The sequence below is a fragment of the Dendrobates tinctorius genome, unplaced genomic scaffold (assembly GCF_039654945.1).
Source record: "Dendrobates tinctorius isolate UK_male_01 unplaced genomic scaffold, ASM3965494v1 ptg000035l, whole genome shotgun sequence".
NCBI classification, from domain to species: Eukaryota; Metazoa; Chordata; class Amphibia; order Anura; family Dendrobatidae; genus Dendrobates; species Dendrobates tinctorius.
In genome coordinates this window covers 45,236,408-45,262,478 of record NW_027361703.1, presented here as the reverse complement: position 1 = coordinate 45,262,478, position 26,071 = coordinate 45,236,408, and the positions used below count along the sequence as shown (strand labels likewise).

The 26,071-nt window shown below is 45.7% G+C and overlaps 1 protein-coding gene across 2 annotated transcripts in view; it reads left to right on the top strand.

Annotated features, from left to right (window-relative positions):
* Positions 1–26,071, top strand: part of MOV10L1 (Mov10 like RNA helicase 1) — a 260,035-nt gene that overhangs the window by 119,863 nt on the left and 114,101 nt on the right. For both annotated transcript variants that reach the window (XM_073573462.1, XM_073573463.1), the window contains 4 exons: positions 12,323–12,463; positions 13,169–13,723; positions 16,563–16,763; positions 19,797–19,911. In XM_073573462.1, coding sequence (XP_073429563.1) covers positions 12,323–12,463; positions 13,169–13,723; positions 16,563–16,763; positions 19,797–19,911 — 1,012 coding nt within the window. The remainder of the gene's footprint in view (positions 1–12,322; positions 12,464–13,168; positions 13,724–16,562; positions 16,764–19,796; positions 19,912–26,071) is intronic.

The following is a 26,071-nucleotide window of genomic DNA, read 5'->3' as shown; positions in this document are numbered from 1 at the left end:
AGATCTGCCAACGGTGGGGGACACCAGACGTGGACCTTATGGCATCCAGAGAGAACGCCAAGATTCAAAGATTCGTCGCTCGATCCCTCGACCCGCAGGCAATCGCAGCAGACGCTCTGGTGCTTCCGTGGAGCCAGTTTCGGCTCCCGTACTTGTTCCCCCCGCTACCTCTGCTTCCAAGAGTCATCAGAAAGATAAGGAGAGAGAGGGTTCCAGCAATTCTGCTGGCCCCAGACTGGCCTCGGCGGGCCTGGTATGCAGATCTGGTTCAACTAGTGGTGGACGTACCCTGGCGTCTCCCAGATCGGCCGGACTTACTGTCCCAGGGGCCGATCTGCCATCCGAACTTAGGGGCCCTGTGTTTGACGGCGTGGCCATTGAATCTTGGCTGTTAACACAGGCAGGATTCAGGCGCGATGTGGTGGCCACGATGGTGAGTGCCCGAAAGCCTTCCTCGGCGAAGGTATATCATCGGACTTGGGAAGTGTTTTTCCGTTGGTGTAGGGATCGCGGAGTGGCTCCTCTGGTTTTTTCGATCCCCAACGTACTGGCTTTTCTGCAGGCAGGGCTGGACGCGGGATTGGCTCCGAGTTCGCTCAGAACGCAAGTCTCGGCCCTGTCGGTGCTTTTCCAACGAAAGGTCGCTTCGGTCTGGCAGGTTAGGACGTTTATGCAAGGGGTCGCACATTTAGTACCCCCCTATAAGGCACCGATGGAATCATGGGACCTGAACTTAGTGCTCAGGGCCCTTCAGGAACCTCCCTTCGAACCGTTACAAGAAGTCTCCTTACCTTACCTGTCCAGGAAGGTCGTTTTTCTGGTAGCGATAACATCTATTAGGCGGGTTTCGGAACTGGCGGCTTTATCTTGTAAACCGCCGTTCCTGACTTTTTATAAGGATAAAGTAGTTTTAAGGCCAGCTCCCCCCTTCTTGCCGAAGGTTGTCTCTGCATTCCATATCAACGAAGACATTGTCTTACCCTCGTTTTGCCCGGCACCGGTGCATAGGGTAGAAAAGGCATTGCACACCCTGGATCTGGTAAGAGCCCTTAGGAGATATGTGACAAGGACAGCGCCATTCCGCCAGACAGACTCTCTATTCGTGATTCCAGAAGGGCGGCGGAAGGGACTCGCTGCGTCCAGAGCGACTTTGGCCAGATGGGTTCGTCTGACAGTCCAAGAATCATATCAAATCAGTGCCACGCCGGTTCCGGCAGGGATCAGGGCACACTCGGCTCGAGCAGTGGGTGCCTCATGGGCACTGCGACACCAGGCTTCAGCGGAACAGGTGTGCAAAGCAGCTACCTGGTCCAGTTTGCATAGGTTTGTCAAACATTATAACGTACATACCCAGGCATCCTCGGATGCAAGCCTGGGAAGAAAGATTCTCCAGGCAGCAGTTGCGCACCTCTAATCAGGGGCGCAAAATAGCATGGATTGGGTGAGCTAAGATCCCGCCCAGGGACTGCTTTAGAACGTCCCACAGTCTCTGTGTCCCCCAATGAGACGAAGGAGAAACATGGATTTTTGTGAGTACTCACCGTAAAATCCTTTTCTCCGAGACGCTCATTGGGGGACACAGCACCCACCCTATTAGCCAGTTGGCATCTGTTTATTTTGAATTATACAAATCCTTATGTAAGGATCAGGGTGGTCCCTTTTTCAGACGTATAATTTCTTGCCTGAGTTTAAGGCGCGTTCTCCTACTGCTTATGCACTAAACTGAGTTACGCCCGGTCTGGGGGCGAGGGTGTATGCGGCGGAGGAGGAGCTAACTCTTTTTTTGTATACTTAGTGTCAGCCTCCAGACGGCAGAAGCACACACCCACAGTCTCTGTGTCCCCCAATGAGCGTCTCGGAGAAAAGGATTTTACGGTGAGTACTCACAAAAATCCATGTTTCTTTACTCAGCTGCTTTTTTCTTGCCATAATACAGATTCTAACAGTCTATTCAGTAGGACTATCACCTGTGTATCCACCAGACTTCTGCACAACACAACTGATGGTCCCAACCTCATTTATAAGGCAAGAAATTCCACTTCTTAAACCTGACAGGGCACACCTGTGAAGTGAAAACCATTTCCGGTGACTACCTCTTGAAGCTCATCAAGAGAATGCCAAGAGTGTGCAAAGCAGAAATCAAAGCAAAAAGTGGCTACTTTGAAGAACCTAGAATATAAGACATACAGTATTTTCAGTTGTTTCACACTTTTTTTTCACACCGAATACTTGGACTCTGATGAGAATTGGTCTATAGGATTAACCCTCCTAAGCCCTCTGTCTGGGCATGTAGGTCACAATGCAGTTTCGTAAGTGATTCCTTGATATTTATGATCCAATGTATCATTCCAGAGAAATCCACATTTTTCTTATATGTAAATGAGCTGTTCAGGACTGTGGGCCAGACATTGATTTTGAGAATCTGCCTCCAGAGATTATTTGAAATTAAAGGAGGTGTTACCAGTGAGACAGATAACTAATACAGTACAGTATAACTGAATACCTTTTTCTGACCACACATTCAGCGTTTCCCACTCCCACACTACCTCATCATCCCGCCCCCTCTCTGTTGGAGTCCCCCAAGGCTCTGTCCTGGGGCCCCTACTTTTTTCCATCTATACTCTTGGCCTAGGAGAACTCATAAAGTCCCATGGCTTCCAGTACCACCTGTATGCAGATGACACTCATGATCTACCTCTCTGGCCCAGATGTCACCTCTCTGCTGTCCAGAATGCCGGAGTGTCTATAGCCATATCCTCCTTTTTCACCTCTCGCTTCCTAAAACTCAACGTAGACCAAAGTGAACTCATTATCTTTCCTCCATCTCGTGTATCTTTCCTACCCGATCTATCTATTATGGTAAATGGCATCATGCTCTCTCCCGCACCTGAAATCCACTGCCTTGGAGTAACTCTTGACTCTGCCCTGTCCTTCAAACCGCACGTCCAATCTCTTGCAACCTCCTGTCGCCTCCAATGCAAAAATATTTCCAGAATTCGTCCCTTCCTCAGTCCTCAATCTACTAAAACTATTGTACATGCCCTCATCATCTCCTGCCTTGACTACTGCAACGCCCTTCTCTATGGCCTCCCTGCTTACTCTCTTGCACCACTCCAGTCTGTCCTCAATTCTGCTGCCCGACTAATCCACCTCTCTCCTCGCTACTCCCCTGTCTCTCCCCTCTACAAATCCCTCCATTGGCTCCCAATTCCCCAATGAATCCAGTTCAAACTACTAACACTGACCTACAAAGCCATCCACAACCTTTCCCCTCCCTATATCTCTGAACTAATCTCCCAATATCTACCCTCACGTACTCTTCGATCCTCCCAAGACCTCCTACTCTCCTCCACACTTATTCGTTCCTCATACAGCCGCCTCCAAGATTTCTCCCGAATATCCCCTATCCTCTGGAATGTCATGCCTCAACACGTCCTATTATCCACCACCCTTGGATCCTTCAAACGGAACCTGAAAACCCATCTTTTCAGGAAAGCTTACAGACTGCAATAACCATTCTGCCGCCTCACCACTGCCTGAGCTGCCGCCTCATCACCACCAGAGCTGCTGTACCCCCGACCTTCTGTCTTTTCCCCGCTATCCCGTAGAATGTAAGTCCGCAAGGACAGGGTCCTCTCCCCTCTGTACCAGTCTGTCATTGTAAATTTGTTGTGGAAACTTGTTTACTGTTAACGATATCTATAACTTTGTATGTAACCCCCTTCTCATGTACAGCACCATGGAATTAATGGCGCTATATAAATAAATAATAATGTCTCATAACAAATAGGTTAACTGCTGCAGCTCTGCTGTATTGCAACACTATTACTACACTGTCTGCCTGTAAGATGGAAACTGAAGCACTGAGAGGAACCTGCAGATGTGTCCGGTAAAAACACACACCACTCTGCTGTGAGATCAGAAGAGCAGAGAATGGCCATCATGTAAAATATGCTCTGGAGGCAGATTCTCATGCAGATTCGTGTCTGGCCCATAGTTCTGAATAAGGCCTCTTTCACACATCAGGTTTTCGCCGTCAGGCGCGATCCGGCGCTTTTGACAGAAACCGGATCCGGCGAAATGCAATGCCGGATCCGGTTTCCCCCCCATTGACTTGCATTTGCGCCGGATCGCGCCGGATGGCCATGCGTTTCATCCGGTTATCGCCGGATCCGGCAATGTGTCGCAATGTGTCGCGATCCGGCGTCTGGAAAAAACGTCTACTGTAACGTTTTTTGTCTCCGGCGAAAAAGCCGGACACGCCGGATCCGGCGCGTCCGGCTTTTTCACACAATGAAAGCCTATGAGCGCCGCAATGCGCCGGATCCGGCGAAAGCCGGATCCGGTGGCCGGATCCGGTTTTTTTGGTCTGAGCATGCTCAGTAGCTCTGCCCACAGGAGATATATAAAAGCAAGACAATGGGACCCTCAGCCACACCCAACATGCCACCCAAGACAGCAACCAGGCGCAGGAGAAGGCAGCAGACATCTGCAGCAGCAGCACCATCAGCAACACCCCAAATGGAGCAGCATGCTGAACGGGAGGGGAGTCCAGAAGCAGATGAGAGACGGTAATTATCAAATCCCCCATTCCTCCAAACTAGGGCCATGGAATATCAAGATATTCATTGGCCCTTTGTTTCTCTTTATTCAACAGCCGCCAAAGAGATGCAGCAGCAGCACCATCAGCAACACCCCAAATGGAGCAGCATGCTGAACGGGAGGGGAGTCCAGAAGCAGATGAGAGACGGTAATTATCAAATCCCCCATTCCTCCAAACTAGGGCCATGGAATATCAAGATATTCATTGGCCCTTTGTTTCTCTTTATTCAACAGCCGCCAAAGAGATGCAGCAGCAGCAGAAATGGCATCACTGGCAGCAGCAATACCCACAGCCATGGAGTCTGGCCATCAACAGGACAGCACATCTTCTTCTGGGAGCCCTCCCTCGCATCGTCAGCGTTTGACGGTAAGTTTTTATTTCCAAAATCCATCATCTCTGTAATATATGTCTATTCATTGCCTTTTATTTCAAAACAGGAATCACAAGATGAAGAGGAGCTCCCAGAAGAAGAAGGAAGGGGTGGACAGACGCTTGGAGTGGGCTCACAATTCGTAAGTTTTTTGCATCAAACGCAGAAACACAACATCACACTACACACAACACATAGAAAACAATATTCTGCAGACCACACACAGCAAACAAATGCCTACATCCAAACTCATAACATTTTTTGTTTTCTTCTCTAGTCTTCCCAATCTGGTGCTCGGCCAAGAGGTCCTCGCAGTGCCTCCCAGGGTCGTCGGCGACAGCAACGCGGCGGTCACCAGCGTGTAAGTATAAATATTTTTGCTTTGTTTTTTGGCACTTTTTATTTCATTTCTTTTGTGGAGGCTAATTATGTTATTTTTGTCTTTTTCTTTAACAGCCTTCACAGCGTGCTCCCGACTCTGACGGTGAGGATGGAGGGATTGATGTGGACCGCCTCATCGATCTCGTCAGAGAAAGGGAGCCGCTCTGGAATATGGCTGACCGCCGCCACGCTGACCTGATCATTACCCGACGACTCTGGGAGGAAATCTGTTCTCTCCTTGTGGGCCGCTGGGAGGACCTCGAAGCTCGGGACCAGATTAAAGAGCGTAAGTATATACAGTAACGGTTGCTTGATGTAAACCAGTGTTTCCCGAACTCCAGTCCTCGTGGTCCCCACGGATCATGTGTTCAGGATTTCTATTTACTATTGAAATCCTGAAAACATGACCCCTGGGGACCATGAGGACTGGAGTTTGTGAAACACTGATGTTGTATACTAACCACTCCTTTCTCGTTTCAGGGAACAGAATTGTGAATCGGTGGCGGTCTGTGAGGGATCGTTTCAAGAAGGAGTTCAATAAAGAGATGCGGGCCCCGAGTGGATCTGGAGGACGCAGGAGCAAGTACAAGTACGCACAAGCCCTGTCGTTCCTCCGGGAAACAATGCTCACCAGAAGGTAAATATTACACACCACATGTGAAAAAGATGTAACTTTTTTATTTCAGCCAGGGCCATACCATGTCAGTATTTTAATTGTTTTTTTTTCTCTTTATTCCACAGCACGGTGAGCAGCACTCGGGAGCCTGCACGATTGGACCCTTCTGAGGCGATCCCTGAGGAGACCGGCACCGAGGGACACTTCGACCGCCCCGGTACATCTGCACCTTCCCTGCCTTCCCACACATTCGACCCATCTGTCCCATCCACCAGCACAGGAGCATCGTGGCCGCCTACATTACATGAAGCTGCTGGTGAGGAAATCGCTTTCCCTTTACCCCACCCTTCTGCCCCTGCCGCCTCTAGTACACCTGCGGGTACTGGGCGGCAGCGGCAGAGGGGTCAGGAAAAGAGTTATGCGCAAGAGTTATTGCATCTGAATGCATCTTTCCAGAACTGTCTCAAAGTCTTGTCAGAGCAAATCTCCGCAGGCTTTCAGCAGATCAACTCCAGCATTCTGGAGGTGAAGACACTTCTGCAAACCATGCATTCAGAAGCAAGATCTTCGCCAAACCACACCTTTTTCAGGTCTGTTGTGGAGCGCATGGAAACGCTCTCTCCTGCCCAGCAGATGCATGTAATGCATTCGTGCCACGGTGCTCTACAGCAGGTTACCTCCCAACCTCCACCTCCCACCACTGTAGTTCCTCCACCTGCACCCCCTCCAGCCACTTTCCATCCTCCCCCTCCTATTACATCTGCACCCCCTCCAGCCACTTTTCATCCTCCCCCTCCTACTACATACCAGCAACCTGCCCAGTACCAGCAACCTCCCCAGTACCAGCAACCTCCCCATTACCAGACATCTCCCCACTTCCAGCAACCTGCCCCGTACCAAACTCCTTCCCCGTACCAAACTCCTTCCCCGTACCAAACTCCTTCCCCATACAACTTTCCATCAACATCATCTGCTCCTACAGTCCCTGCCCAACCCTCCACTCCACCACCCACCACCTCTTCTGCTTCCCACATGTCCACCCATTCTGTAGTTTTTTCCACACCTTCACCTCTAACTGTTCCTTCCCCACCACGATCCCAGTCCTCTCTCCACACACCCAGTGTCGAAGTGTCCCGCAGCCCCTCCAGCAGTATTTCCACCCCACAATACACAGATTTGTAATGTGTGTTTTTTAATAAAAATGCCCATTGGGTTTAAAACCTTTATTAAAAAAGTTTTTTGCACTTTAAAAACATTTTACAAAAAAAAAATTTTAAATAAAAGTTAAATTATCGTTTCACAATGGTTGTCTGTCTTTTCTTTCTGCGGCGAACTATGTTTAAAAAAAAGGTTAGATACAGGGTATTTCAAAGGTAAAAAGGTATTCAAAACCAGGTATAACTGTGGGTAAATTTTAGCTTTTTGCCACAGTTGTGTTCCTGGTTGTGTTTGAAGCAAAGTATTTCACCTAAAAAGTTGTGTTTATTGTTGGTGATTTCCTAACAATGTACACAACTTTGTTAAAAGGTGAAATACTTTGCATAAAACACAACCAGGTACACACCTGTGGCCTAAAGCTAAAAATAGTAGACCATGACAAGATAGCCAACTTTGGTTGGCAAAGGTATATACTGTTGGTCCAGAAGGTACACAAGTTTGGTTAGGGCACAAATCTTTCACACTCTGTCATCCTGCCAGTGTACTCTGCCTTGAGGGGCCTCAAGGGTCAATTTTAAAAACCGGATCCGGCGTAATCCGTCGAAAAAACGGATAGAAAAACGGATGAACCGGATGAGACGGATCCGGTTTTGTCTGTCAAGAACAAGACGGATCCGGCAGAAAACCAGATCCGGCACATCAGGTTTTACAAAACATTTGCCGGATCCGGCATTCCGGCACGACGCCGGATCGCGCCTGACGCCGAAAACCTGATGTGTGAAAGTAGCCTAACTCCTCTATATTTAAGAAACACATGGATTTCTCTGGAGTAAGACGTCGGATCACAGAATGCAAGGTGTCTCTTTATTCATCTTTGTAGCCTTAGAACCTGCAGTGATCCTCAGTCTATGGAACCGCCGCACGACCAGCTCTACCCTTACCTAGTGTATCCTTGCCCATCCCCTGTAGACTGTGAGCCCTTGCGGGCAGGGTCCTCTCTCCTTCTCTACTTGTGTGTGTGTCTAGTATTGCTCATGTTTATTGTACTTGTCTATATTTGCCCCTTTTCACATGTAAAGCACCATGGATTAAATATAATATATAAAGCTCAAAGTGTGTATGAAAGTATGTATGTGTGTATGTATGTGTGTATGTCCGGGATAGGCATTCGCACCGTCGCAGCTACAGCCACGAAATTTGGCACAGTAACACGTCTGGACCCCGAGATCGTCCTAAGCTATGTTGTGAGGCGAAATTTTAACCCCACGCATTCCAATTTACCAAACAATTTTGCCCCTATGTACATACTGGGGAAAAAGTGTGTGTGTGTCAAGCCCCGCCCCTCATTATGATGTCATATGCCCCTATTTGCATAATGGGGAAACAGTGTGTGTGTATATCTATAATATAACGCTGTAAGGCTATGTGCACACGTTGCAGAATTGCAGCGGAAATTTCTGCGGGAATTCCATTCTGCGGGAAATATGCGAGAAAACCGCATTTTAATTCCCACCTATTTCCCACGGAAAAACTAGCGATTTGTAAGCGTAATTAGCTTGTAGAATGCTAGCATTTTCCAAGCGATCTGTAGCATCGCTTGAAAAACTGATAGATTGGTCACACTCGTCATAGTGTTTGACGAGTGTGACCAACTTTTTACTATTGAGGCTGCCTATGCAGCATCAGTAGTAAAAAGATCTAATGTTAAAAATAATTAAAAAAATAAAAAATGGTGTTTTTCTCACCTTCCGGCGTCCCGCGCAACGTTCCCGATCATCGCGTTGCTCCCAGCAGGTCCTGTTCCCAGTGATTCATTGCGACAATGACTTTTGATGACATCGCGGTCTCGCGAGACCGCTACGGTATTGAGAGACTGCGACATCATCAAAGGTCATTGTCGCAATGCATCACTGGGAACGGGACCTGCCAGGAGCATCGTTGAGGCCTGGTGACGCTGCGAGGGACATCGGAAGGTGAGAATATGACGATTTTTAATTTTAATTCTATTTTTGACAATCTCCTCTCCTCTACACCGTGGGTACCATCCGCAAATGTTCTGCTTACTTTTCGCATCGTGGGCACAGCCACATGCGGAAAGTAAGCAGAACAATGCATTCATGTGTGTGCGTATTTTCCCGCGATTCCGCACAAGGAATGAGCATGCTGCGTATTTTTCCGCAATGCAATTCCGCCACGGAAAAATCCGCAGCATTAGCACAGCATGTGCGGAATGCCATAGGATTGCATTGGATGCTTTTTTTTTTGTTTAAAATCGCCATGAAAACGCAAAAAAAAAAGCTACGTGTGGACATAGCCGAAGCGCCACTTGTCTGAAATCTTTATAGACTGCGCAAGCGCGACGCGCCTGCACACTCAGGCTCCAGACAGAATGAGGCATCCAGCGGTAAGAGGAGTGTGTATGGCGCCGGAGATGGCGGTACGCGTACACACTGCATACCTCGATCTCAGGCTCCATACTTACCTGACCAGGAGGAGCGTTGCTGCGGCGCTTCTCTTCAGCCAAAGACCGGGGCAGAAGTGCGCGTGGGAATCGCGCATGCGCATCGTGCTATCCGGCGCAATTTTACTGAAGACACATTTGCAGTGTGTCTTCAGCAATATGGCGCCAGACAGCGCGGTATGGGCAAGCGCTTACTCTGGCACCAGACTCTAGGCTAGGCCACCAGGAAACCAGAAAGGTTGGTAACTCAGCGGATTGCAGACCCCTAATCCTAGCAACACAACTAGCAGTAGCAGTGGGGCGTACCTACGATGCCTAGACCAGGGTTCCCCAACTCCAGTCCTCAAGGCCCACCAACAGATCATGTTTTCAGGATTTCCTTAGTATTGCTCAGGTGATAATTGCTTCACCTGTGCAATGCAAAGGAAATCCTGACAACATGATCTGTTGGTGGACCTTGAGGACTGGAGTTGGGGAACCCTGCCCGGAGTAGAACCCCAAAGAAATAGCCCCCAAACATATTGTCGGTGAGACAAGATGAGGCACAAACACAGGCAGAAAATAGACTGAGCAAATGATGGGGCCCAAACTGTCTAGATAGGAAAGGAAAGTGTTGTGAGTTCATTTTCCCCTTCGTCACTGAGGTCTGGTGAACTCCCTATTCTGGTAAAGGAAGGTAATGAGCCTGATTATCAGGCACCTGAGCCTAATGAGGATGACTGGCTGAGTGGAGTCACGGACTGGATATAAGGCTGCCGACGCCCTTCTGCCCTGCGGGTGATTTCTCTGTGGACTTCTAGGACACCAGTCTGATTCCTTCTCCTCTAAAGCTGTTTTCTGCTTTGCCTGTTAGCATTTGTGTTTTGTTTTTGTTCTCCTTGCTTTTCTGGATTCTGCCATTCCCTGCTGGGGTGAGCTGAATCTCCTTTTGCCAGTTGCTCTGTCTTCAGAATATTCCTGAGTACTGACATAGCTTTTTTGAAGCCTAGCGTCTTCAGGGCCTTTTTCACTGTCAGTCTGTTGGCTCTTATTTTCATAGGGTTTTTCACGGATTGCAGACAGCAGCCTTCCTGTCCTTTCCTATCTAGTTAGCTTGGGCCCCGTCTTTGCTCAGTCTATCTTTCTGTCTGTGTTAGTGTTTTCATCTTGCTTCACCGTCATTATATGTTGGGGGCTGCCTATTGCTTTGGGGTCTGCTCTGGGGCAGTTTAGATTTCCCCTTTCTTTCTTTAGGCCTATTTAATTCTCTGGCTGTGATCGAGGGGTCTAGGGCATCGTAGGAACCCCCCACGGCTACTGTTAGTTGTTGTGGATAGGATCAGGGGTCTGCAATCCGATAGCTGCCAACCTCTCTGGTTTTCTGGACTTAGCTAGCATTTCTGTTTTTGCCTCCTACGGTGACTCAATCATAACAGGAAAGACACTGTCTGCAATCACGCAAAAACCTTAAAAAATCCAACACGTCTGATGTACAAAAATCACTAAGGTCTCACGACCTCTCCCCCACTATATCAGCATTCTGGTGTGAACTGGCAGCAAAGCAAAATAGACTAATATAACAGGGGACTGAACAAACTGACACAAGCTGTAACATATGGAGCGGGGTCCAGCACTGCCCCAGCAGGGAGCACGCTGAACCCTCACAGCAAAGCAGAAAGAGGCAAAACCAGATCAGATGCAAAGGATTAGCAAATGAACAACTTAACTGAAAAATGCAGGATCAGACAGGAGACCTCAAAATGCACAGGAAGAAACAAATCACCAGCAGCAACTTAGGGAAGCTTGCTCACTTATATCCTCCCAGTCAGTAACCCCTGATTTCCAATTATCGTCGTCAGGTGGCAGACTTCTGTCAACCCGGCCAGCTCCACTACCCGCAGTAACCACCAGAGGGAGCCCCGACTCAGAAGTCAGATCAAGAGAATTCACAACAGGGTACCATACATACCAAGATAGTGATCAGGGGTACCATGCATACCAGGATAGGGATGAGGGGTGCCATGCATACCAGGATAGGAGGGGGGCAGCACAGGATGGGAGACCATATACCAATAAAAATGCTCGTCACCTGGGCGTAGAACGGGTTCATAGCTAGTTTATTATACGGAGCTTTGCGTATGGAGTGAGTGTTGCTATGTGGAGTGGGTGTGGCTTGATAGACATACACACATGCATACATATATACATTCAGTTTTATATATAGCTGTTTTTCATCCAGGTTTAAACATCCTACACTGCTGTTTCTGTTTCCATTAATTACTGTTTTTCATCATACATATGAAAGCGATTACCATCTGTTTGGTATTTTTCGTTACTTATGCACGTGAATATAATCTGACAAAAGTCCCTGACTTTGTGTCGATACACCTGGAAGAATTCATGATGTTTTTGAAGGGAAAGGGTGATCACATCAAACAGTGATTTGATCTACATTTCTGTGTGTAAACATTGCCTTACATTTGGACCTGTCACTCAATTTATGTTGCACAAACAAAATGCAGCATGAATCAGAACCTACGTGCACAATTGCAGTCAGTTATATTCTATTCTGAAACACTCTAGTTTGAAGAACTGGTTGGGTACCATTGAGTGTCACTAAATAATTCACACACATGGTAGAGACCTGATAGTCAAAGGAAGCAGATTAAGTAGAATCTTGTGAGGGGCCACATTAGATTAACCTAACCTTACTGTCCTCAGCCAGCTCCACAAACTGTTTTATGTTTTCTGCAGAATGTCATCTAATAATGAGGATTCAGACGGTCAGCACTCTGCAATTTTGATGATGAACAAAGGGGGCTTGGAGGTTTCCACAATGACTCATTTTGGAGTGATCAAGCAAGGACAGAGTAAATCTTTGAACCTCTCCATAGAGTAAGTACATTCTTTCCACTGAAAATACCGTGTTTTTCGGACTAAGAGGCATCGGACCATAAGACGCACATAGGTTTTAGAGAGGGAAATTAGGGGAAAAAAATTGAAGCAGAAAATGTGGTCAATTCTGTACATAATATACCCTGTTTACCCAAACAGGTACAGTTTTATTGCTTTCATAAAACTCCAAGAGATTCAAAACAAAAAAACAGACTTCATTCAGAGAGAGACCCTGGCATGTCTCTCTCCAAGATAGTCACATTTTGGCTGGTGACTCACCAGCAGCAGCCTCGACATCCAGCAGACTTACACCTAGTGAACAAAAGTTTTGGTTCTTGGTCAAAGCTAGTCAGGTACATCTAATCAAGACATGCAGTTCTAGGATTTAACCCAGTAGTATCTGGCTTTACTACAATTTATATTTTATTTTAAAAAAAAATTAGTGCTTGGAAATGAATCTGTCAGTTAAAAATTTTTATTTAAGCTGTAAGTTGCTCTAATAAGAATTGCTGTATCACTCCGGTTGTCCTGCTTGCACTAGACAACCCCCATAGAGGTCTAGGACCTCCGTAGCATTTTTGCCTGTTAGAAGAAGAGGTGTCACCTTCTACAAATCATTCAAAATATTACATGTTCCTTAGATTTTCTGCATGTATACATTTACATGTTGTATTGATCGCTTAAAATATATATTTTTTTTTTTAGGAATAAAGGAAATGATGTTCATTCATTAGTCTCTTGCAAAGTAGCCGGATTGGAGAAGGAGAATAAGTTCAAGTTTGAAATGTCTGCTCCTAAATCAGATTTGAGTAATGTCTCATCAACTACATTACAATCACCTTCCTCATCCATGTGTGATGCAACCAATTGTAACTCAAATGAAACCACGAGATCTAATGTTGTGCTTCCCTTGATAATGACTGCCAATTGCGTAAATACGAGGTTCTATCATATGCCCTATGCAACTTCAGGTTACCATTTGAAATACATGACTGGTTCTGCTCTTCCTTTCAAAGCAAGTGCACTAAATTCTCCAAATGATGCATTAATAAGTCATGTGCATAACCTACCTATGGTAGACAACCATGTGACAACATTTAATGGGCAATTGACGCCAGGAAACTTCCCTGCCTTTAATGGATTAGGTGACTTGGATATAAGCAAAATGAAAGAGTGCGAGTCTTCAAAGGCTGACCTTAATGAGGCGTTGTTTATCCATCCTGGAGAGAAGATCTTTATTGCAGTCACTTGTGAAGCAAGGTACTTTTTATGTCTGCTGTGAAAAGTTCTAATTTCTTACCCAGATATATAGATCTCATACTTTGCACTAATGCGAGGCAATACCCCGAAACACAGTGTCTGCAATTGAGATTCTGATTTGGCTTTTATCCTAAATCATATTGCAAGGCTAGCTAAAGGGTCAATATTGACTTGTAGAATTGCTACTTCCAATAGGTATGGCATGCAAGACCTGGCATGTCATTCTCCATAAGGAGAAAACTTACCCTGTAAGCCCCTGTCACACACAGCGATTTCGCTAGCGAGATCGCTGCTGAGTTTCAAGTTTCGTGACACAACAGCGATCTCACCAGCGATATCGCTGTGTGTGACATATATCAGCGACCGCCCCCCCGCCGGGTATCGCTGATCATGCTCGAATGGCTTGGACACTTTTTTGATAGTTGGTCTCCCGCTGGCCAGCATGCATCACTGCGTGTGGCAGGCGGGAGACCAGCGAGCTGGACGCTGGTTTCTAATGTAAACCGTGGGTAACTAAGGGCACGCGTCACTTAGTTACCCGCTGTGTACCTTAGTTACCAGCGCGCTGGTGCAGGGAGCTGGTAACCAAGGCACTTAGAAACCCGCTGTTTACCTTGGTTACCAGCTCCCTGCACCAGCGCGCTGGTAACTAAGGTACACAGTGGGTAACTAAGCGACGTGCGTGCTTGTTACCTGCGTCGTCGCTGTCCTGATCGCTGCTGAGATCTGCCTCTTTGGCAGCCCACCAGCGATCATGTAGCAACACACCAGCGATCCTGACAAGGTCATATCGTTGTCGGGATCGCTGGTACGTCGCTATGTGTGACGGGGCCCCTTAGATCCCAGATATACAGTGGGGCAAAAAAGTATTTAGTCAGTCAGCAATAGTGCAAGTTCCACCACTTAAAAAGATGAGAGGCGTCTGTAATTTACATCATAGGTAGACCTCAACTATGGGAGACAAACTGAGAAAAAAAAATCCAGAAAATCACATTGTCTGTTTTGTTTTTTTTTCATTTTATTTGCATATTATGGTGGAAAATAAGTATTTGGTCAGAAACAAAATTTCATCTCAATACTTTGTGATATATCCTTTGTTGGCAATGACAGAGGTCAAACGTTTTCTGTAAGTCTTCACAAGGTTGCCACACACTGTTGTTGGTATGTTGGCCCATTCCTCCATGCAGATCTCCTCTAGAGCAGTGATGTTTTTGGCTTTTCGCTTGGCAACACGGACTTTCAACTCCCTCCAAAGGTTTTCTATAGGGTTGAGATCTGGAGACTGGCTAGGCCACTCCAGGACCTTGAAATGCTTCTTACGAAGCCACTCCTTCGTTGCCCTGGCGGTGTGCTTTGGATCATTGTCATGTTGAAAGACCCAGCCACGTTTCATCATCAATGCCCTTGCTGATGGAAGGAGGTTTGCACTCAAAATCTCACGATACATGGCCCCATTCATTCTTTCATGTACCCGGATCAGTCGTCCTGGCCCCTTTGCAGAGAAACAGCCCCAAAGCATGATGTTTCCACCACCATGCTTTACAGTAGGTATGGTGTTTGATGGATGCAACTCAGTATTCTTTTTCCTCCAAACACGACAAGTTGTGTTTCTACCAAACAGTTCCAGTTTGGTTTCATCAGACCATAGGACATTCTCCCAAAACTCCTCTGGATCATCCAAATGCTCTCTAGCAAACTTCAGACGGGCCCGGACATGTACAGGCTTAAGCAGTGGGACACATCTGGCACTGCAGGATCTGAGTCCATGGTGGTGTAGTGTGTTACTTATGGTAGGCCTTGTTACATTGGTCCCAGCTCTCTGCAGTTCATTCACTAGGTCCCCCCGCGTGGTTCTGGGATTTTTGCTCACTGTTCTTGTGATCATTCTGACCCCACGGGGTGGGATTTTGCGTGGAGCACCAGATCGAGGGAGATTATCAGTGGTCTTGTATGTCTTCCATTTTCTAATTATTGCTCCCACAGTTGATTTCTTCACTCCAAGCTGGTTGGCTATTGCAGATTCAGTCTTCCCAGCCTGGTGCAGGGCTACAATTTTGTTTCTGGTGTCCTTTGACAGCTCTTTGGTCTTCACCATAGTGGAGTTTGGAGTCAGACTGTTTGAGGGTGTGCACAGGTGTCTTTTTATACTGATAACAAGTTTAAACAGGTGCCATTACTACAGGTAATGAGTGGAGGAAAGAGGAGACTCTTAAAGAAGAAGTTACAGGTCTGTGAGAGCCAGAAATCTTGATTGCTTGTTTCTGACCAAATACTTATTTTCCACCATAATATGCAAATAAAATGAAAAAAAAACAGACAATGTGATTTTCTGGATTTTTTTTTCTCAGTTTGTCTCCCATAGTTGAGGTCTACCTATGATGTAAATTACAGACGCCTCTCATCTTTTTAAGTGGTGGAACTTGCACTATTGCTGACTGACTAAATACTTTTTTGCCCCACTGTATATAGAGTAAGTTTTGCCCAGTAATTAAAAGGATTCTCTAGTGAAAACAAGTTATCACTTGTCCACAAGATAGGTGGTAACTAGTGATAAGCGTACATGCTCAGATAACGAGTTATCCGAGCCTCTGGGAGTGCTCGTATGTTATGTTCGAGTCCCTGTGATACATGATTTGGGGATGTTGGACAGCCGCAAATCATGCATCAGCAGGGACTCGAAACATAATAAAAGAGCACAGGGTATTCGCCTGTTCTTCTGGCCCAATGAACCAACTATGTTTCAATTACTGATAACAGTGCTTTTGTTTGTTTTTTGTTTTTTTTTCAACAATATACAAATGATCTCCAGATTTAGAAATATCATATTTATTTGTCACAGAAACCCAGGTCGCTGCAAAGAACTCGTACTACTTTGTTTTCAAGATTTTGTAATTGGACGCTACATTGAAGCCACAGTTGAAAGTGAGGAAGAGTTCTTATTACTTCCGCCCAAGGAATTTTCTTCCAGGGGCAAAAAGAGACTTCAAGAACTGGACCGAAGCAACAACATGCCGGTATCTGTATCTGCTCCGCCTAAAAGGCAAGTGTGTAAATGTATAGTTAGGTCCAGCTAATATTTGGACAGTGACACAAGTTTGGGCAGTTTAACTTTTCGCCAAAACATATTCAAGATACAGTCATATAATCAATATGTGCTTAAAGTGTAGACTATCAGCTTTAATTTGACTGTATTTACAGCCAAATGAGAGTAAGGATTTAGGAATTACAGCTCTTTAATAGGTAGGTACCTGTTTTTAACAGGACAAAAAGTAATTGGGCAATTATTTCAAAAGTTCTTTAAAAGGAACCTGTCACCAGGTTTGGCCGATATAAGATACGGCTACCCCCTTTCAGGGCTTATCTACAGCATTCTGTAATGCTGTAGATAAGCCCCCGATCTCACCTGAAAGATGAAAAAAGTTTTATTATACTCACCCAGGGGGCAATCTGGTCCGATGGGTGTCGCAGGTCAGGGTCCAGCGCCTCCCATCTTGCGATGCCGTCCTCCTGCTTGCATCACGGCTCTCCAGCATCGCACTCCTGCGCCAGCATACTTATCTACCCTGTTGACGGTAGAGCAAATTCCTGCAGTGCGCAGAATCTGGGCCTCTCTTACCTTTCCCGGTATGGCACTTGTATTTGGAAGCTGTTGCTGTGAACTTACAACATGCAGTCAAAGCAACTTTCATCGGAAGTTCGGCTGAGTAAAAAAGAAATCTATTAGCAAATTTGTTAGGAGTAGCCAATTCAACAAAACATACGTTCTAAAAAAAAAAAATACACTGGTGAGCTTGGAAACTCAAAAAGACGTGGATATCCACTGATGACAACAGTGGTGGATGATCACAGAATACTTTCCATGGTGAAGAAAAACCACCTCACAACACCGACCCAAGTGAAGAACACACTCCATGAAGTAGGTGGTTCAGTATTTAAGTCTATCATAAAGAGATGACTTCATGAAAGCAAATACACAGGTTTCACCATAAGTTGTAAACCATTATCAGCCTTAGAAATAGAAAGGCCACATTAAACTTTGCCAAAAAATATCTAAATAAACCAGTTCTGGAAAAGCATTCTTTGGACAAATGAAACGAAGATCAACCTGTACCAGAATGATGGTTAGGAGAAAGTATGGAGAAGGCTTGGATGATCCATGATGATCCAAAACACAGTACATCATCTGTAAAACAGAAGGAAGCGGTGCATGGCTTCCAATGGCACTGGGTCACTAGTGTATATTGATGATGTGGCTGAAGACAGAAGCAGCCGGATGAATTATGAAGTATACAGAGTTATACTTTCTGCTCAGATTCAGCCAAATGCAGAAAGGTTCATTGAACGGCGCTTCACAGTGCAGAAAATACTGTGAAAGCAAACCAATAGTTTTTTTTAAGGCAAAGGAATAAAATAAACAAAACACCTACATAGAAAAGAAATACCATAAATATTTTGATCATAAAAGACTAAGAATATCAAATATAATCCAAAAAGAGATATTCAAAGTACTAATAAAAAATGTATCACTGTATTAGCAACTAAAAACATGATTACATAAAATACCATAAAGAATGATATCATAAAGATTTTTATTTTTTTTATTTTTGAATTTTTAAAAAATCATAAAAACTAAATAAAATACATATGTGATGCGAGGGGCATGGAATGGAATACTAGTCAGCAAAAGAATAAAGTGTCATAGAAAGAAATATAGAAAAAGCTGAATGAAAATATCCAGATAAATGATTCTGATTGCTACATAAAATAAAATAAATAGAAAGTGCACAGTGACAGAGATTTTATAAATTAACACCATGTGGTAGATTTTATGATACTGTCAATGTATCCAAAACATATTATTCTGGAAATGATATAGTTAAATAAGAAAACAAAGTGAATAACATGATAAAAAATTTAATAATTCCCATATAATGGAAATAAAATGCACATTAGATAGTCAATGCTGCAATCTGATCAATCATGATTAATGGAATAAAGTGCGGTAGTTAAGGTGCATAGAAAAACTAATACCAACCAGTCTGGTTGGAAGCGGTAGCGAAACGCGCTTTGGAGTGGTGTTTGTGTGGGGTAGTGGAGTGCCAGACTGGTTGGTATTTGTTTTTCTATGTTTTTCTGACGACATGTCTCCGAGTTTCCAAGCAATAAATTTTGTATTTTTTTCTGACAAAGAAAAAAGGTCAAATAAAAAAAAAAAAAAAACAGCGCTTTCAGACCTCATATAATGCAAAGAAAACAAGTTCATAATCATTTAGAAACAACAATACTAATGTTTTAACTCAGGAAGAGTTCAGAAATCAATATTTTGTGGAGTAACCATGATTTTTAATCACAACGTTCATGCGTCTTGTCATGCTTGCCACCAGTCTTTCACACTGCTTCTGGTGCAATAATTTAAGCAGTTCTTCTTTGGTTGATGGCTTATGACTATTCATCATCCTCTTGATTACATTCCAGAGGTTTTCAATGGGGTTCAGGTCATGACAAGGTTTTGATGTGGTGGTCTCTTAATTTTTGCTAGAGCTGTATATACTTCTCAAATAGGGGCTCTCTCCTGCACATGGGTTCACTGAGGGATTCACCAGTTCCCCTGTGGATCAGTCCAAGCTTGTCTTCATCCATCATCATGTACTCGTTACTAAGGCCAGGAGTGAGAGCAGGGGCACCTACTATTACCTTAGTGGATTGCTGGCCTTTCTCTTTTTATCCTGCTTCCTTTCCCTGATGGCCATATACGGTAATTGGTTTAGAGAGCTGCCTGGGACACAACTCTCCCATGGCAGATCCTCTTTAATAATTCTCCTCTTATCAATTCCAAGAACTGCTGTCTGTATTATCTTTCATATTGTAGCCCATGTTGTATATTTTCTTATTTGCTCACATTCTTCCTCCTTTTATTGAAGCTGGGCTCCAATCCCAATCTTTTCGCGGCCGCAAAGGTATATACAATATTGATTTTTATGCTAAAATGTATGGAAGTTGAAAAAGTAGTTTCACAAAAAAACAATCATTAAAACCTAATCAAGGAATAATTTAACCTCTCTTACAATTTTAGACTATCTAGAAGACATCTTCCCAGTTTCATTCCTTTGTACCCTATACCTGAAAGGCTCAGAAAATGTGTGGAGCAGAATTTGAATGTACTGGCGATAGAGCCTTGTCTTGGAGAGGTGGGTGTCTCTAGGAGGGACATGTACAATGAACTTTTGATACAGTTTACATCTGTCTGATCTCGTTTTATCTTAATTTAGGGATATTTTTAATCTGTAAGAATATTCTTAGTTAACCAATTCAAGACTAGACCCAGTTTGCGACCTGACACATTTTCAATTTTTTTCGCGGTTTAAAGAGCTATATTTTTTTTTTTTTTTCCTTTTGGTGTAATTTTTATGCTCTTACTTTTCATATTTTTTTTTTCTAGTTTTATTTCTTTGCCAATATCGGTGGGAAATACATTAGGTTTTTCATTAGCGATGGGCAGACCATTGGATGTTGAACAGTTAAAAAAAAAAAAAGTTCGGTAACCAGAACAGTACCGGACCCGAATCCCATTCGCTTGACTGGGGGGGCCCGAACATCCAGTGTTTGTCACTCTGTCATGTGCATGACAACGCGGCAAACATTTCTTCTGATCAGCGGTAAAATCATTACCGCCAGTCAGATAGCCGCAGTTCCCACGCTGTCAAATGACAGCGTGAGCCCGCAGCTGTGATTGGAGATAAAAAGTTTACCTCCAGTCATTAGCATCTAATGGGACTACTCCCATCATCGGATGCCTGCTGCTGCTAATAACAGTAAGAGAATTCGGCAGGTGATGGGAGTATTCATCAGCCGCCTGCGCTTTAACTATATAATAAAAGAAAAAAAACTGGCGTGGGTTCCCCTGTATTTTTAATAACCAGCCAGGCAAAACTGACAGCTGGGGGCTGTTAGTAAGGCTGTTATCAAGAATAGAGGGGTCCCTGTTATGATTGGGTCACTGAAGAGGAAAGCAAGACCAAGCTAAGCCACAGAAAACCAGAGAGGTTGGTAACTAAGCGGCTTGCAGACCCCTGATCCTATCCACACAACTAGCAGTAGCCGTGGAGCGTACCTACGATGATTCTAGACGCCTTGACACAGCTGGAAAACTAAATAAGCCTAAAGCAAGAAAGGGAAAATCTAAATCTAAACTGCCTTAGAGCAGACCCCAAAGGAATAGATAGCCCCCAAACATATATTGTCGGTGAGACAAGATGAAAACGCAAACGCAGGTAGGAAAATAGGCTGAGCAAACAATGGGGCCCAAACTAACTAGACAGGACAGGAAAGGAAAGACACTGTCTGCAATCACGCAAAAAACCCTGCAAAAAATGCCCAACACGTCTGATAGAAAAAATACTAAAGTCGCTAGACTTTATCAGCACTCTGGTATATTCTGAAAGCAGAGCAAAGAGAGGCCAATCTAATAAGGGACAAAAACAAACTGACACAAACAGTAACATAAGGATGGAAATTCAGCACAGCCCCAGCCGGGGCTGGCTGACCACACAAAATTGAAATAGACGAAACCAAATTAAATGTGAACGATAGGAAAAGAACACTTAGTTTGAGCATGCAGGGACTGAGCTGGAAACTAAGACCTCAGGAGGCAGGAAAAACTCACCAGCAGGGATAGAGGGAGTCGGCTGTCTTAAATCCAGTCAGAAACTCCCAATGTCCAATCGTCCTCCTCATTATCAGGTGGCAGGCCTCTGTTAATTAGATCAGCTCCATTACCTCCTGTAACCACCAGAGGGAGCCCGGAAAGAGAACTCGCGATCCCTCTGTCAACACAACCATCTCCACTACCTTCACCAGTAACCAGAGGTAGGCCAGAAAGTGAATTCACAACAGGTCTCCCTGTGGGGGGAGTTGGAGTCGGGACTGACTGTTATGCTGGATAACCCCATCTTATTTTGAATCTTTCAAGCTACACTTTCTGGATACTATGTCCTTCTTTGACTTTATATGCTATGTATGTTACTGATTCTTATCTTGTTTGTAGACGGTTATAAACTTAAAAAAAAAAAAAAAAAAAGAATAGAGGGGTCCCCATGCTATTATTAAATTTTTAATTTTATTTAAATAATTTAAAAAACGGCATGGGCTCCCCCACATTTTTAACAACCTGCCTTGCTAAAGCAGACAGCTGGGGGTTGGTAATCTCAGGTAAGGGGCCATGGATATTTGTCCACCCTAGCCTAAAAATAGCCACCCAGAAAAGGCACATCTATTAGATGTGCCAATTCTGGCACTTTGCCTAACTCTTCCCACTTACCCTGTAGCGGTGGCAAGTGGGGTTTATATTTGTGGTGTTGATGTCACCTTTGTATTGTCTGGTGACATCAAGCCAATGGATTAGTAAGGGAGAGGTATCTATAAGACATTTGCGGCTGTAGCTTGGTGGCGGGCGGGGAGCACCGTGTCGGGTCGGGTGGCGCCGTGTCGTTGGCGGCCCGCGCGCCCCCACGCGTTCACAGAGGCCGGAAGTGATGGGGCAGGGCCGGTGGCGCCGGGCCGGAAGTCGGATGCCGGCCGGCTGTACGCTGTGCGTCGCCGGGCGCGGCGTCGCAGGCACCGTCATAGCGGGGGGGGGGCGAGGCACAGGGGGAGAGTCCATGGACGTCTCAGGAGGGAGGGGGAATTAGCCCCTGGCCATGACACCTGCTAACCCGGATTTCCAGGGGGAGGATATAAAAGGGCACAGAATCGCTGCAGAACTGCTTTAGCTCATCTGCAGCTATGGATGAGCCAGAAGCTCCCGTGACCCAGCTGGACCGAGAGCAGGAACGTACCTCAGAGAGGTCCCAGACGAGCTCCCAGCAAAAGAAAAAACGAACTGGACAATCCGACCATAGAAATTCCTCCAGGCCGAAGGATCCAGCTCGCCCCTCCCCCCTCCACGTGATCCGGTACCTACGCCTTCTGCTCAGGGTAAGAGATCTTCGTGAATGTGCCCTGATGCAGTGTTCCCCTTATGTTTTTCCTCCTATAGGGGAAGAAGTGCGCTGACAAAGCGAAAAACAGGGAGTGCACCCTTTGCAAATGCCCCTTGTCGGACGCCTACCCTAAAAAACTGTGCCAGTCATGTATACGGCAGACGGTGGCGGAAGAAACCCCTGACTTCGCTACGAGTCTAAGGGAAATTATCAGGATGGAACTTAAAGCCCTAAAGTCCGCATCCCAGGGGGAATCATCTTGGAAAAGAAAGCAAGTTTCTCAGGGTCGGGCTCCTCAGCTGACCCTAGAGGAAATGAAGATTCCTCAGAGCTCTCGACCTCCTCGTCTGCGTCCTCTTCAGAGGAGGACGCCAGTCGTTTCTGCCTGGGTCTAGAACAAGTGGACAAATTAGTCAAGGCAGTTAGGGCCACCATGGGGGTAACAGAAACGAAACCAGAATGGTCAGCGCAGGACCTAATGTTCGGTGGTTTAGACCCCAGGAAACGCAAGTCGTTCCCGTTAAACGACAAAGTCCAAAACCTGATCAATAGGGAATGGAAGAAACCAGAAAGAACAGGCTCTCTACCACCGGCTTTTAAGCGGCGATATCACTTTGAGGACCCCTTGGTAAACAAATGGGACAAAGCCCCGAAATTGGATGCAGCAGTGGCTAAAGCGTCCAAAAAATCCCCTATTCCCTTTGACAACATGCTTTCTTTAAAAGATCCACTAGATAAAAAGGCAGACTCCTACCTGAAAAGGACATGGGAAATGTCAGCTGGCGCCCTGAGACTGGCAGTAGCAGCTACCTGCACGGCCAGATCTATGATGGTCTGGCTGGACCAGCTGGAATCACAGAGGACAGAGCCTCAAGAGAATCTATCTTGAAGACCCTACCTACCATCCAAAATGCGGCAGCCTTTTTAGCCGACGCCTCAGCAGATTCTGCAAGAATGGCGGCCAAAGCCGTAGGTCTATCAAATGCAGCCCGAAGGGCTATATGGCTGAAGTGCTAGCCCGGGGATATCCAGGCCAGGTCCCTGCTTTGCTCCATCCCGTGTGAGGGGGAATATCTATTCGGACCAGTCCTTGATGAACTCCTGGAGAAAGCTGGCGACGATAAAAAGAAATTCCCTTCCCTGCCCACCCCTTCCTATAGACGTCCCTTTACTAGGAAGAGATTTTTCCGTAGAAGATCATCCAGAGACCGGAGCAGAAGGGAAGATAAAATGAAAAAAGGTACCGGGTTTATATTTGGAGGGGGACGCCAGGAAGCATCCCGTGAGGCCAAGAACCCTCCCCAATGACTAGCGGCTCCAGTGGGAGGTAGACTGTCAACCTTCTACCAAGCCTGGTCACGGATCTCAAACAGTAACTGGATCCTGGGGTTGGTAGCTTCAGTTCAAAGGCTAGAATTTGCCAGTGCCCCCCGGAACACTTTTAAGGTCACCCCGCTCAGGTCTTCCCTGTCGGAACAGGCTGCCCTAGAGACCGAAATCCATGACCTATGCCATAAAAGAGTACTGTTAAAGGTACCAGAGGCAGAGAAGGGCGAAGGCTTCTACTCCCCCCTATTTTTGGTCCGTAAACCGGATAGTTCTTACAGGACCTTAATCAACCTGAAGGCACTCAATAGATATCTGGTCATTCATCCATTTAAAATGGAAACGATCAATTACACAATAAAGTTACTGTTTGAAAACTGCTTCATGGTGGTGTTGGATTTAAAAGACGCCTATTACCATGTACCCATTCATGCGTCTCATCTGCGTTTCCTTACAGTGGCGGTTCATTTAGAGGGGTCGGTGCGGCATTTCCAATATGTCGCCCTTCCCTTTGGTATAGCAGTCGCCCCCCGGGTGTTCACGAAAGTTATAGCGGAGGTTATGGCCCATCTACGAGAAGCAGACTGTTATGAATGGGTCACCGAGGAGGAAAAAACCTAAACATGCTAAGCCCAGAAAAAACAGAGAGGTTGGTAACTATGCAGATTGCAGACCCCTGATTTTACACAACTAGCAGTAGCCATGGAGCATGCCTACGGTGAACCTAGATGCCTCGTCACGGCCGGAGAACTAAATAAGCCTAAAGCAAGAAAAGGGAAAACTAACTGCCCCAGAGCAGACCCTATTTTCCTACCTGTGTTTGTGTTTTCATCTTATTTCACCGTCAATACAGCCCCCACACATGTATTGACGGTGAAATAAGATGAAAACACAAACACAGGTAGGAAAATAGGCTGAGCAAACGATGGGGCCCAGACTAGCTAGAAAGGAAAGGAAAGGACAGACACTGTCTGCAACGTGCAAAAAACCCTACAAAAATATTGTCCAACACTTTTGATAGCAAAATTATACCCTGAAGTCACTAGACTTCTCCCACTATATCAGCACTCTGAAATATTCTGAGACAGAACAAAAAGAGGCCAATCTAATAAGGGACAAAAAGCAAATTGGCAAATACAGATAACTAAGAGTGGAAATTCAGCACAGCCCCCAGCCGGGGCTGGCTGACCACGCAAAAAACTGAATAGACCAACAAAATCAAGTGTGAACATTAGCAGAAAAACTTAGCTTTAGATCACTGGAACAGAGCTGAAAACCAAGAGCTGACAAGCCAGAAGGAATCGCCAGCAACTGAATAGGGCGTCGGCTGTCTTAAATCCTATCTGAGACTCCTGAGATCCAATTGTCGTCCTCATTCTCAGGTGGCAGATCTCCACCAATCAAATCAGCTTCACTACCTCCCGTCACCACCAGAGGGAGTCTGGAAGGAGAATTCACAACTGGTGAACCAGAGAATGAACTCACAACAGCAGACATCCTGATAATCCCCTACCTGGATGACTTCCTTATTGTAGGCAGAACGGCAGACCATTGTCTGGATCAATTACAAAAAGCAAAATCAGCTCTGGAACGGTTAGGGTGGCTACTAAACATTAAGAAGTCCCGTCTACAGCCCATGAAAGTTCAGCAGTTCTTGGGCCTAACCCTAGATTCGCAGAATCAGGAGTGTCCTCTTCCACCGGAAAAATTAGTTTGCCTACGTCACCATGTCCTGAACGCCTCCAAGAACCCCACCATGTCTCTTAGGAAGGCAGTGTCCCTCCTAGGTTCTCCTTCGTCCTGCATCCCCACGGTCCGGTGGGCCCAGTTCCATACAAGGGTGCTACAGGGCGAGGTTTTACAACATCAAAAAACCCTGGGCGGTTATCTAGAAGGCCAGTTGACTTTGTCCCAACGTACTTTGAAATCCCTTGATTGGTGGCTAGACGTAAACAATCTAGCCAGAGGGGTGCCCTGGGAATATAACATAACCTGGGTAGTCACCACAGACGCAAGCCCTATGGGTTGGGGGGCCCACATGGGA